Source organism: Lithobates pipiens, unplaced genomic scaffold (assembly GCF_037356315.1).
Source record: "Lithobates pipiens isolate NorthernLeopardFrog02 unplaced genomic scaffold, aLitPip1_a1.2 Scaffold_23, whole genome shotgun sequence".
Lineage (NCBI taxonomy): Eukaryota > Metazoa > Chordata > Amphibia > Anura > Ranidae > Lithobates > Lithobates pipiens.
In genome coordinates this window covers 58,650,602-58,665,140 of record NW_027507785.1, presented here as the reverse complement: position 1 = coordinate 58,665,140, position 14,539 = coordinate 58,650,602, and the positions used below count along the sequence as shown (strand labels likewise).

The 14,539-nt window shown below is 49.3% G+C and overlaps 1 protein-coding gene across 2 annotated transcripts in view; it reads right to left on the bottom strand.

Moving 5' to 3' along the window:
- COL7A1 (collagen type VII alpha 1 chain) overlaps positions 1–14,539 on the bottom strand; it is a 294,429-nt gene that overhangs the window by 193,588 nt on the left and 86,302 nt on the right. For both annotated transcript variants that reach the window (XM_077451699.1, XM_077451698.1), the window contains exons 13-14: positions 9,006–9,122; positions 8,761–8,913 (exon numbers count right to left, since the gene is read on the bottom strand). In XM_077451699.1, the coding sequence (XP_077307825.1) occupies positions 8,761–8,913; positions 9,006–9,122 (270 nt within the window). The remainder of the gene's footprint in view (positions 1–8,760; positions 8,914–9,005; positions 9,123–14,539) is intronic.

The following is a 14,539-nucleotide window of genomic DNA, read 5'->3' as shown; positions in this document are numbered from 1 at the left end:
GACTGGTAACTTGGTATAGGGTGCTACGGTACATAGGCCTGAGTGCGTTACAGTCTGCTGTTCTGTAAGGACCGCTATCGGTCCACAATACATAGGGTTGCCGTGCACTACTGCTGACCGCTGCCCTATACTGCAGCAGTCCTTCATTGGTATAGGGACTGACGTACAGTCTGCTAATCACTAACACACAACCTGCTTGGTCCACAAAAGTTCTTATAAGGACTGGTAACTTGGTATAGGGTGCTACGGTACATAGGCCTGAGTGCGTTACAGTCTGCTGTTCTGTAAGGACCGCTATCGGTCCACAATACATAGGGTTGCCGTGCACTACTGCTGACCGCTGCCCTATACTGCAGCAGTCCTTCAGCGGTATAGGGACTGACGCACAGTCTGCTAAACACTAACACACAACCTGCTTGGTCCACAAAAGTTTTTATAAGGACTGGTAACTTGGTATAGGGTGCTACGGTACATAGGCCTGAGTGCAGTACAGTCTGCTGTTCTGTAAGGACCGCTATCGGTCCACAATACATAGGGTTGCCGTGCACTACTGCTGACCGCTGCCCTATACTGCAGCAGTCCTTCATTGGTATAGGGACTGACGTACAGTCTGCTAATCACTAACACACAACCTGCTTGGTCCACAAAAGTTCTTATAAGGACTGGTAACTTGGTATAGGGTGCTACGGTACATAGGCCTGAGTGCGTTACAGTCTGCTGTTCTGTAAGGACCGCTATCGGTCCACAATACATAGGGTTGCCGTGCACTACTGCTGACCGCTGCCCTATACTGCAGCAGTCCTTCATTGGTATAGGGACTGACGTACAGTCTGCTAATCACTAACACACAACCTGCTTGTTCCACAAAAGTTCTTATAAGGACTGGTAACTTGGTATAGGGTGCTACGGTACATAGGCTTGAGTGCGGTACAGTCTGCTGTTCTGTAAGGACCGCTATCGGTCCACAATAGATAGGGTTGACGTGCACCACTGCTGACCGCTGCCCTATACTGCAGCAGTCCTTCAGCGGTATAGGGACTGACGTACAGTCTGCTAAACACTAATACACAACCTGCTTGGTCCACAAAAGTTCTTATAAGGACTGGTAACTTGGTATAGGGTGCTACGGTACATAGGCTTGAGTGCGGTACAGTCTGCTGTTCTGTAAGGACCGCTATCGGTCCACAATAGATAGGGTTGACGTGCACCACTGCTGACCGCTGCCCTATACTGCAGCAGTCCTTCAGCGGTATAGGGACTGACGCACAGTCTGCTAAACACTAACACACAACCTGCTTGGTCCACAAAAGTTTTTATAAGGACTGGTAACTTGGTATAGGGTGCTACGGTACATAGGCCTGAGTGCGTTACAGTCTGCTGTTCTGTAAGGACCGCTATCGGTCCACAATACATAGGGTTGCCGTGCACTACTGCTGACCGCTGCCCTATACTGCAGCAGTCCTTCATTGGTATAGGGACTGACGTACAGTCTGCTAATCACTAACACACAACCTGCTTGGTCCACAAAAGTTCTTATAAGGACTGGTAACTTGGTATAGGGTGCTACGGTACATAGGCCTGAGTGCGTTACAGTCTGCTGTTCTGTAAGGACCGCTATCGGTCCACAATACATAGGGTTGCCGTGCACTACTGCTGACCGCTGCCCTATACTGCAGCAGTCCTTCAGCGGTATAGGGACTGACGCACAGTCTGCTAAACACTAACACACAACCTGCTTGGTCCACAAAAGTTTTTATAAGGACTGGTAACTTGGTATAGGGTGCTACGGTACATAGGCCTGAGTGCAGTACAGTCTGCTGTTCTGTAAGGACCGCTATCGGTCCACAATACATAGGGTTGCCGTGCACTACTGCTGACCGCTGCCCTATACTGCAGCAGTCCTTCATTGGTATAGGGACTGACGTACAGTCTGCTAATCACTAACACACAACCTGCTTGTTCCACAAAAGTTCTTATAAGGACTGGTAACTTGGTATAGGGTGCTACGGTACATAGGCTTGAGTGCGGTACAGTCTGCTGTTCTGTAAGGACCGCTATCGGTCCACAATAGATAGGGTTGACGTGCACCACTGCTGACCGCTGCCCTATACTGCAGCAGTCCTTCAGCGGTATAGGGACTGACGTACAGTCTGCTAAACACTAATACACAACCTGCTTGGTCCACAAAAGTTCTTATAAGGACTGGTAACTTGGTATAGGGTGCTACGGTACATAGGCTTGAGTGCGGTACAGTCTGCTGTTCTGTAAGGACCGCTATCGGTCCACAATAGATAGGGTTGACGTGCACCACTGCTGACCGCTGCCCTATACTGCAGCAGTCCTTCAGCGGTATAGGGACTGACGTACAGTCTGCTAAACACTAATACACAACCTGCTTGGTCCACAAAAGTTCTTATAAGGACTGGTAACTTGGTATAGGGTGCTACGGTACATAGGCTTGAGTGCGGTACAGTCTGCTGTTCTGTAAGGACCGCTATCGGTCCACAATAGATAGGGTTGACGTGCACCACTGCTGACCGCTGCCCTATACTGCAGCAGTCCTTCAGCGGTATAGGGACTGACGTACAGTCTGCTAAACACTAATACACAACCTGCTTGGTCCACAAAAGTTCTTATAAGGACTGGTAACTTGGTATAGGGTGCTACGGTACATAGGCTTGAGTGCGGTACAGTCTGCTGTTCTGTAAGGACCGCTATCGGTCCACAATAGATAGGGTTGACGTGCACCACTGCTGACCGCTCACCTATACTGCAGCAGTCCTTCAGCGGTATAGGGACTGACGTACAGTCTGCTAATCACTAACACACAACCTGCTTGTTCCACAAAAGTTCTTATAAGGACTGGTAACTTGGTATAGGGTGCTACGGTACATAGGCTTGAGTGCGGTACAGTCTGCTGTTCTGTAAGGACCGCTATCGGTCCACAATAGATAGGGTTGACGTGCACCACTGCTGACCGCTGCCCTATACTGCAGCAGTCCTTCAGCGGTATAGGGACTGACGTACAGTCTGCTAAACACTAATACACAACCTGCTTGGTCCACAAAAGTTCTTATAAGGACTGGTAACTTGGTATAGGGTGCTACGGTACATAGGCTTGAGTGCGGTACAGTCTGCTGTTCTGTAAGGACCGCTATCGGTCCACAATAGATAGGGTTGACGTGCACCACTGCTGACCGCTGCCCTATACTGCAGCAGTCCTTCAGCGGTATAGGGACTGACGTACAGTCTGCTAAACACTAATACACAACCTGCTTGGTCCACAAAAGTTCTTATAAGGACTGGTAACTTGGTATAGGGTGCTACGGTACATAGGCTTGAGTGCGGTACAGTCTGCTGTTCTGTAAGGACCGCTATAGGTCCACAATAGATAGGGTTGACGTGCACCACTGCTGACCGCTCACCTATACTGCAGCAGTCCTTCAGCGGTATAGGGACTGACGTACAGTCTGCTAAACACTAATACACAACCTGCTTGGTCCACAAAAGTTCTTATAAGGACTGGTAACTTGGTATAGGGTGCTACGGTACATAGGCTTGAGTGCGGTACAGTCTGCTGTTCTGTAAGGACCGCTATCGGTCCACAATAGATAGGGTTGACGTGCACCACTGCTGACCGCTGCCCTATACTGCAGCAGTCCTTCAGCGGTATAGGGACTGACGTACAGTCTGCTAAACACTAATACACAACCTGCTTGGTCCACAAAAGTTCTTATAAGGACTGGTAACTTGGTATAGGGTGCTACGGTACATAGGCTTGAGTGCGGTACAGTCTGCTGTTCTGTAAGGACCGCTATAGGTCCACAATAGATAGGGTTGACGTGCACCACTGCTGACCGCTCACCTATACTGCAGCAGTCCTTCAGCGGTATAGGGACTAAGAGTTTTGTCACAGGGTCATTTAAAAAATGACATGCAGAGGAAGAGGCAGGCCCTTCCGCAGGGGTGGTAGGGGTAGGGCAGGAGCAACAGGCTTGAGCCAAAGTGGGAAGTTGCAGAAGGTGCGTTCAATTACTTTAAAGGATGCACCAGACTTGGTTGAGTGGCTCGCTCAGCCTTACTCTTCTGCACCCTCCTCATCCTCTCGATCTGCACCCTCTTCTTCACTCTCTGCTATGTGCACCCCCAAAGACACTACCACCAACAACACGACCACCACCACCACCACCACATACCTTCCGCTTGAGTCACTGGAATTATTTTCCGATCCATATCAAGAGGACATTTCTGATGCGCAGCCACTCTTGGTATTGGATCAGGAAGAGGAGGTAGCAACAAGCGCTACTCAGCAGTCTGACGCCAGTACCCAGATCAGCCCAAGGAGGAGGTTGGTCCCCGGTGTTGCTGCCTACTCTACTTATAGCGGTGGGGAAGGTGACGTTGATGATGACGTGTCTAGTGATGTCACGTGGGTGCCCACAAGAGAGGAAGAGGAGGGGAGTTCAGAGGGAGATATGGACCAGCAGATAGGGAGGAGAAGCAGCAATGACTTACATTGCACAGCAGGGACAAAGCAGACTGCAAATGTATCAGGAGCGAGTCATCGACCATGTACGGTCACATCTGGCGCTCCCAGGACACCGGCACATGGCTCCGCAGTGTGGGCTTTTTTTAACGTGTCCGCTGCTGACAATAGCGTTGCCATCTGCAATCTTTGCAGTCAACGCGTTAGTCGCGGTAAGCCCAATACTCACCTAGGGACGACCGCCTTAAGAAGGCACATGAGCAGCCATCACCGAGCCCAGTGGGAGCAACGGAACACACAAAGCCACACTGCAGGCTCTCACCGTCCAGCCTCGTCTTCTACTTCTCCTTCTCCTCTCTCCTCACAATTGTCCTCCACTCCACCTTCCATCACGCCAAGCTCACATTTTTCTGCAAAAAGGCAGGCTTCCGTGGGCCTAATGTTTGAGCGTAAAAAAATGATGACGCCGGATAACCCTCTTGCCCAACGGTTGGCGGCTGGCTTGTCAGAACTCATAGCCCGCCAACTACTGCCATATAAACTGGTGGACTCGGAGGCCTTTCGCAAATTTGTGGCCATTGGAACACCACAATGGAAGGTCCCAGGAAGGAAGTATTTCTCAGAGAAGGGCATCCCAGAGCTATATGGCCATGTTCAGCGGCAAGTGAATGTATCTCTGGCACACAGTGTCGGTGCCAAGATACATCTGACCACAGACACGTGGTCTAGCAAACACGGGCAGGGAAGGTATATCAGTTTTACTGCCCACTGGGTGAACCTTCTGACGGCCGTCAAGCATGTAACCCGTGGCACCCGTGTAGATTTGGTTTTACCGCCACGGATTGCATGCAGGCCTGACTCTTCTTCTCCTCCTCCTACTCCATCCTCCTCCCTCTCCTCCTCAGCTGCCTCCTCCTTTTCCGCTGCTAGCGTCTCTTCCACTGCACCGCCCAAGCTCCCCAGAACCTATTCCACATGCCAGGTGAGACGTTGCCATGCCGTGCTGCGTCTGTTGTGCCTGGAAGCAAAGAGCCACACTGGCCCGGCACTCCTTTCAGCTTTGCGTTCACAGGCAGATGAGTGGCTAACACCGCTCAATTTGACAGTTGGTAAAGTGGTGTGTGACAACGGTGCCAATCTGCTTAGCGCATTGAAACAGGGCAAAATCACGCACGTGCCGTGCATGGCACACGTCTTAAACTTGGTCGTGCAGCGATTCCTTGTCAAATACCCTGGGGTCCAGGACATCTTGCGGCAGGCAAGGAAAATCTCGGCCCATTTCAGAAGATCTTACACGGCCATGGCTCGCCTTGCTGACATTCAGCGGCGACACCATCTGCCGGTCAGACGTCTTATTTGCGATTGCCCGACGCGATGGAACTCAACCTTCTATATGCTTGATAGGCTGCTCCAGCAGAAACGTGCAGTTAACGTCTACCTGTATGAACTCTGCGAAAGAAACGGTTCTGGGGAGCTGGGTTTTTTTTCACCGCGCCAGTGGCTGCTCATGCGCGACACATGCAGACTTCTGCGGCCATTTGAGGAGATCACCAAACTGGTCAGTCGCAGCCATGGCGCCATCAGTGACATGGTACCTTATGCCTTCTTTCTGGAGCGTGCATTGCGTCGTGTCATTGATCAGGCTGTGGAGGAGCAGGAGCGGGAAGATGAGGAAGTCGCAATGCTGGATGAATTCCCAGGGGGGGCTACTCTATCTGAGACAAGTCAACAACAGGAGTCTGATGAGGAGTCAGAGGAGGATGGTGCCGGGGCGGATGAGCAGGAGCAAGAAGAGCATGCTTTAAACCTTTCTGGGATCCCTGTTGTGCGAGGATGGGGAGAGGAGAATGAAGAGGACGACATTATCCTGGATGATGAGCAGGAGCCAGGCCACCACACCGCTTCCACTTTAGTGCAAATGGGGGCCTTCATGCTCCAGTGTTTTAATAGGGACCCCCGTATAAAAAGCATGAGGGTCAAGGACCAGTACTGGGTGGCAACGTACTTAGACCCCCGGTACAAACACAAAATGGCGGAAATGTTACCGCCGTCGCAGAGGGCTGTCAGAATGCAGCACTTCCAGGCCTTGCTTCGAGAAATGCTGCATTCTGCTTTTGCGTGCGCTGGCAGAGGAGCAATTCCCACTCCCAGAGAAGGATTTGCGGGTACCAATCCAACAGCGCCTGCAAGAAGAGGCCGGTTTGAAGATGTGTTGGTGACTTCGGATATGAGGTCATTCTTTCAGCCGACCCATCGACAGGTGTCATCCGGATCCAGCATCAGGGAACGCCTAGACCGTCAGGTGTCCGACTACATTGGGTTAACGGCCGATGTGGACGCTCTGAGGAGTGATGAACCCCTAGACTACTGGGTGGGCAGGCTTGACCTCTGGCCAGAGCTTGCCCAATTTGCAATCGAACTGTTGGCTTGCCCCTCATCCAGTGTCCTGTCCGAAAGGACGTTCAGCGCAGCAGGGGGGATTGTGACCGATAAGCGTACTCGCCTAGCTCACCACAGTGTTAACTACCTCACATTTCTAAAAATGAATGAGGCATGGATCTCGGAGGAATTCAACACATGTGATCAGTAGACCATGTATATGGCTATAAACAATTTTTGGAATCAAGCACACAGACCTTCTTAATTCATTTGGCTCACTTCCCTGACCCAAAAAAGCACACCGTACTATATGCCCCTACCCTCCTCTTTGAAGAGGTTGAGCGGTGTCATATTTCTACTGGGGCTGCTTATTATGAGGGGTTCCCACCATCCCTGTGCTGTGCTGACTTCCTCCTGGGTGTTCTTATTATGAGGGGCTCCCACCATCCCTGTGCTGTGCTGACTTCCTCCTGGGGGTTCTTATTATGAGGGGATCACACCATCCCTGTGCTGTGCTGACTTCCTCCTGGGGCTGCTTACGGTGCTGCTGTCAGCGCTGTATGTCACGGAGCTGCTGTCAGCGCTGTATGTCACGGAGCTGCTGTCAGCGCTGTATGTCACGGAGCTGCTGTCAGCGCTGTATGTCACGGAGCTGCTGTCAGCGCTGTATGTCACGGAGCTGCTGTCAGCGCTGTATGTCACGGAGCTGCTGTCAGCGCTGTATGTCACGGAGCTGCTGTCAGCGCTGTATGTCACGGAGCTGCTGTCAGCGCTGTATGTCACGGAGCTGCTGTCAGCGCTGTATGTCACGGAGCTGCTGTCAGCGCTGTATGTCACGGTGCTGCTGTCAGCGCTGTATGTCACGGAGCTGCTGTCAGCGCTGTATGTCACGGAGCTGCTGTCAGTGCTGTATGTCACGGAGCTGCTGTCAGCGCTGTATGTCACGGAGCTGCTGTCAGCGCTGTATGTCACGGAGCTGCTGTCAGCGCTGTATGTCACGGTGCTGCTGTCAGCGCTGTATGTCACGGAGCTGCTGTCAGCGCTGTATGTCACGGAGCTGCTGTCAGCGCTGTATGTCACGGAGCTGCTGTCAGCGCTGTATGTCACGGAGCTGCTGTCAGCGCTGTATGTCACGGAGCTGCTGTCAGCGCTGTATGTCACGGTGCTGATGTCAGTGCTCTGTATTACGGTGCTGCTGTCAGTGCTCTGTATCTCCTGCACCCTCTTGTTTGCCTACCCTGGTCCCTGACCTTCCCTCTCCTCCATTGCCTTCATTAGCTCCATAGTCCTGAATTGTCAGAACAATTTCCCAAATAAAAAAAAAATGCTTGTAGTTATCGATCCCAAATTCACCTCATACATGTATTATGCTATTGTCCAGGTGGTGGGACTACGTGCTACCCCCTAATAATTACCCCGTGGCCGCAAATTCGACCTAAAGGTTTGCGAAATTCGCCTCCCATTGAAGTCAATGGAGCCCGCGGCGAACGGTCGTTTTCGCGAACGTTTGTGTCCGTTCGCGTTTCGCGTTCGCGAAACGTCCCGTCGGAAGTTCGTCCATCACTAGTAGAGAATTCCGACCGGACAAAGTGGCACGCATGCTCAGATCAAATTCCTAGACCAAAGCTATTGGCTACTAGCCTGAACGTAGTCCCGTCGTAACTAAATTACGTCATCACGTTCTGAACGATCGTATTTTCCGACAACTTTGTCCGACCGTGTGTATGCAACACAAGTTTCGGACAAAATCTGACAGATTTAGTTGTCGGAATGTCCGACCGTGTGTACAAGGGCTATGACTAAACCTGAATGGAGATTTGAGGTCAAAATGAACACTGCTCTGCAGAGAAACACTGATCAATGGATCGTAAAACGTCAGGTTTGGCTTGACTCACCAGTCTCATAGGTGGTTGCTGGAGTTGCCACCTCTCTGCCGTCATACAAGGTGAAGAGGGTTATACGGTACTCCGTTCCTGGCCGCAGCTTGGTAATTTCATATTGATTGGTGGTCGTGGGGAGATTCACAAGCTGTGGAGCCTTAGGACCACCTAGAAGACAGGTCTGTGATTAATACCTTTACCTGTTGTCCTGCTCATACCTTACTTTACTAATCCCAGTACTAAATTTGCCCTTCTGTTACCTCGGGCTTGCCTCCATTCCAGCCTATAGCCGGTAGCCTCTGGGATGAGGTTCCACGTCACCTGGATTGAGGTGGGGCTGTTGGCAAATGATCTCAACTCCTGAACAATTCCTGATTCTGGGCAAAGAGGTATAATACAGATGTTTAGTAATAACAATCCTACAGATGTGATACTAAATTCCACATATAGACATATCCACATATCAAGTTTGGATGGAAGACAGCACTGGACTGGTGCCTGTCAGGGAACAAGCCAGAAAAGATTTGCCCGGAGACCTGGCATAATGGCCAATATTCAACATGGCTGTGCTCATTTGCACAGAAATGTTCACACACAATGGAAGAGAACAGGCACATGCATACGCGCCATGGCGTGTGATTTTGCGCACCGGTGCACACTGCCTGCAGTGGTTTCTGGCGCCCTCTGGCCTTTTCAAGGAATGACAGATGCATGCAGACCTGATACCCGTGACCCTGTGTGCTTGTACTACTGAATTACCCCTTACCAACCTGGCTTGCTCTTGGATTTTTCTTGTCTCATTCCTGGCTCTGACCCCGGCTTGTCTACAGATCTGCTCCTGTCCCCAATCCTGTATATGACCTCGACTCTGGCCTGACTACGTCTCTGCTCGTCTGTCTGCTGACCACTGGTACCCTGACCTTAGCAGCGATTGCTGACTATGCCTTCTATCTTACCCTACCTGCTACAAAAGTGTTCAACTGGAACACCCAGGGATGCCACCCCCCCTCCTGGGGGCACATCACCCAAAGCCGCTTGTGCCTCCAAGCCCCAGGCCAGACAAATGCAGCCCCATTCAAATCAGAAAGGCATTAGAACTTAGGGAGAGCCCTGCCATCAACTGGGAACAAGCCTGGTAAACCTGGACAGATTCAACCTGGGAGGAAAAGGTCCCTCCCACTGTTCCCACCTAATGACATCAGGAAAATACTAACCACTGCCCCAACCTAACCCCGCCCCTCTCCCCCAAGCCCCACCCCCGGTCCAAAGGCACTAGCGTTCTTCCTCTTGACAACTGATAAGAAAGATAGATCTAGAAGTGGTAGTAATTATAATGCTGAACACATTTCATAGCTTATCCAATCCCCTTCTTCAGGTCCAACGAGAGTCAGGAACATACCCCAACAGTTATATTCTGTGGATTAGTTGGATGGATGATTGTGTGCCCCCCCCCCCCTTCTGAACCAGACCAGATCACATGACCTCAACATGAGGTGGTGCCTTGCCCGTGTTAATGAGGATAAGGGTCTCTTCCCCACAATCATGACCCAGTGGTTGAGGGGGTTGCAGGCAGGGGGCTTATTGGTATATAGAAGTTGTCTTTAACAATAACATGCCCGTGTTCTGTTATAAGTGCCCCCCGTCCAACAGTGCCCGGTATGTACTGCACATGCGCCGTGCGGAACTGCACAACAGCTGATTTGTCGATCAGCTGGGCTGGCGTAGCCAGGGCGCATGCGCACATCGTAGGAGGTATCTCTTGATGGGAGATGCCATTTTACAGGCACAATTTAAACCTATAAAAATAGCGGCGGAGACCGTAGTTCTTACATTGTGCATCGCTGCTGCTGGAGGGCGGCCAGTGTCTGTGTTGATGAGCTGGTTTTGTCTGTGTTACCAGCCGCCCTTTCACACAAGCAAAACCGGCCGTTCAACACAGCAAACCCGCCCTGCAACACATATAAAACCGGACCATCAGCACACTGTAAAGCTGCCCTGCAACAGTGAGGCACAGTGTAAGAACTACTGTCTCCCCCTGCTGTTTGCATAGGTTTCAATTGTGGCCGTGAAATGGTAGCTCCCATTGAGAGATGCCTCCTACAATGTGCGCTTGCTCCCTGGTCACGTCACTCCAGCTGATCAGCAAATTAGCTGAAGTGCGGCTCCGTCCTGCGCATGCGCGAGCACTATTCGATGGGGGGCACTTCTCAACAGAACACCGGCCTACATACTTGTTTATGTAACAAGATGGTGAAGCCAAGGTCTGGATGACAGCTCTGGAGCCAACACCTTAAAAAAAATAAGACAGCGGTAGAAGCTGCCATTTTCCTATCCTCAAAGCTTCCTTTTAAAGATTCTTCAGTTGTGTTTTAAAACTCAGTTTTGTAATGTTACCCCTACTATACTTTTCACATTTCCTCTTTACCATGGGCCTTCTAGCCTAACAAAAGTTCCAGTAATCTAGTTATATTTACTGATCTTAAATCTGGCCTCTCCTCTGCAGGAAATGCAGCCGAGGAGATAATAGATGTAAAGAAAAGATTTGTTCCTCTTCATTAAATTTCCAGCCTGTAGCTGACCAAGCGTTAACATCAGTAAGCTTGAAAGGGGCACTAACAATGGAAATGGTCATAGAGAGGTCATATATTTTGGAAATGGATCTTGAATCGAAAAATAAATCACATTCAAGTTTGTGGTTTATTAATCCATGCTGTTCCTGCCCACCTTGGAGGCTTGGGTGTTCTCTTCCCTCCCACCCTTTGTGTTCTGCTACTTCTGTTATATTCTCCATAATAGAAAATAAATAAAAAAATCCAACATGGATGGTGTTAAACCTCAATAATGGGCAGAATTGTAGGTGTGCAGACCTGGGAACTCAGATCAGGGATGGTAGGAACCCTTCATAATGGGCACAGCAAGTGTGCAGACCTCGGTACTTACCACAGGGATGATGGGCACCAACCAAAATGGGCAGAGCAGGTGTGCAAACCCAGGAAATCAGCAAAGGAATGGTGGGAACCCCTCATAATGGGTAGAGCAAGTATGCAGACCTGGGAATTTAGCACAGGGAAGGTAGGAACCCTTCATAATGGGCACAACAGGTGTGCAGACCTGGGAACGCGGTACAAGGAAGATAGGAGACCTACATACGAGCAGGTGTGCAGACCCAGGGAGTCAGCACAGGGATAGCAAGAGCACCTCGTAATGGGAAGAGCAGGTGTGTAGACAAAGGAACAGTACAGGGATAGTAGGAACCCTTCATAATGGGAAGAGCAGGTATGCAGACCTGGGAACTGAGCACAGGGATAGTAGGAATCCTTCACAATGGGCACAACAGGTGTGAAGATCTGGGAGCTCAGCACAAGGAGGATAGGAGCCCCTCATAATGAGCACAGCAGGTGCTCAGACCCAGGGAGTCAGAACAGGAATAGTGGGAGCCCCTTATAATGGTGGGAGTGGGAGCCCCTTATAATGGGAAGAGCAGGTGTGCAGACAAGGGAACCCAATACATGTTCCATTAAGGGGTTCCTCATGGTAGGAACCCCTTAATGGATACTGCAGGTGTACAAACCTGGGAACTCAATACATACAAACATAATGAGCACAGCATGTGTTGAGACACAGGGATAGTGGGAGCCCCTCGTAATGGGAAGAGCAGGTGTGCAGACAAAAGAACTCAGCACAGGAATGGTGGGAACCCCTCATAATGGGCACAGCAGGTGTTCAGACACAGGGAGCCAGCACAGGGATAGTGGGAGCCCCTCGTAATGGGAAGAGCAGGTGTGCAGACAAAAGAACGCAGCACAGGAATGGTGGGAACCCCTCATAATGGGCACAGCAGGTGTACAAACCTGGGAACTCAGTACAGGTAAGTAGGAACCATTCATAATTGGCCCAGTGGGTGTTCAAACCCAGGAACTCAGCACAAGTATAGTGAGAGCCCCTCATAATGGGAAAAGCTGCTGTACAGACGTGTGAACTCAGATCAGGGATGGTGGGAACCTCTCATAATTGGCCCAGTGGGTGTTCAGACCCAGGAACTCAGCACAGGTATCGTGGGAGCCCCTCGTAATGGGAAAAGCAGGACTGTGCATAAGCAAGAACTTAGCACAGAGACCTCATCAACAGGGTCCTAAAGAAATAGAAAAAACTGTTGAGGGATTTAAAGAGACCCTGTCACCCTATAAAACCTATTAATAAAAGCACATGCATGTAATAAATAATGTACAGTGTGTAATTACCTTTCCTGCTGCTCTCACCGCATCAACTCTGCTCTGTTGCAGAAAACTGCTCTCACCTAATCCACTAAGAAAACTACCCTTCCTGACATGTCAATCTCCTGGGTCCCCTGCAGCTCTCACCAGTGACCTAGAAGGTCCCACTCCTGGAAGTGTTGCTTTCCCAATCCCTGCAGACTTCATGGCACTGGTTCTCCACAATGTAGCAGAGTTTACTGGTGCGGACAACAGGAAAGGCAAGTATGTACTAGAGGTGTAACCACAAATCATTGGGCTGCATAGAAAAATTTTGATGGGACCTTCCAGTCAACTGTGACAACAAAATTTAATTGTATATTCCTTTTGATTTTGCTTATTTTGCGATATATATCTATATGACTGTATAAGTATATGAATAGGTATAAATTCTCTAATGTATAGTTTAATTCTTAGACTACCTCCAGATGAAGCGGATACAATTCCGCGAAACTAGTCGAGGAATCTCCAAAATGTACTCCTAGAACGGAACTCGATTATGAGTAACTGTACACAAGAAATCTGGGATACACTAGCTTTTTAAATATAATATGTTTCGCTGTATCAATATATTGTTTTTTGTTTGTGAAAATATTCTTTCCTTGTATTAAAATTTGTACTATTTTATTATATATTTTCTGAGTTTTATGTATCGAATTAAGTACCGGTATAGTCCAACATGCTTTTGGTATGATTGAATTTCGAATTGGTATAGGGAGCTCTTTATCACATCTCCCCTACCTTTACATTTTTCAATCTACCTCCTTTCCCCTTGAACTGTGACAACACGTTACTGATCTTCACATATAATATGTCTAAAATAAATTCAGGTGGCAGGGGAACTGTCAGCACAATCAGTGGACTCTAAGCCCTTGTACACACGGTCGGAGATTCCGACAACCAAATCCGTCGGATTTTGTCCGAAACTGTTGCATACACACGGTCGGACAAAGTTGTCGGAAAATCCGACGTGATCACGTTATTTCGTTACGACGGGACTACGTTCACGCTAGTAGCCAATAGCTTTGGTGTAGGAATTTGATCTGAGCATGCGTGGCACTTTGTCCGATCTGAATTCTCTACACATGATCGGAGTATGTCCGATCGGAGCATTTTGTCGGAAAATTTTACCAACAAGTTGGAAAACTTGGTCCGTCGGATACTCCAACGGAAACAGTCCGATGTAGACCACACACAGTCGGAATATCCGACAAAACGGTCCAATCGGACACATTCCGTCGGAATCTCCGACCGTGTGTACAAGGGTTTAGGGAGCAGTGCTATGGATAAAAGTTATAGTTATAGCAAAAATAATAACGCTAATGATATTTCATATTATGACAAAATACTAATACTCTTACACAAAATGACTCTATAATCCTACTACAAACTTTTGCTTCTCCACTTCAGCTGTTCTATAAGATTGAAGCTGGGGAGAAACTCTTGGATTTGTGACTGCATTAGTTCAGAGGGAAGTTCATAGGGCAAACATTTTAACAATTTGCAGTTAAGAGGTTTAAAAAAGAATAGAAAATTATATA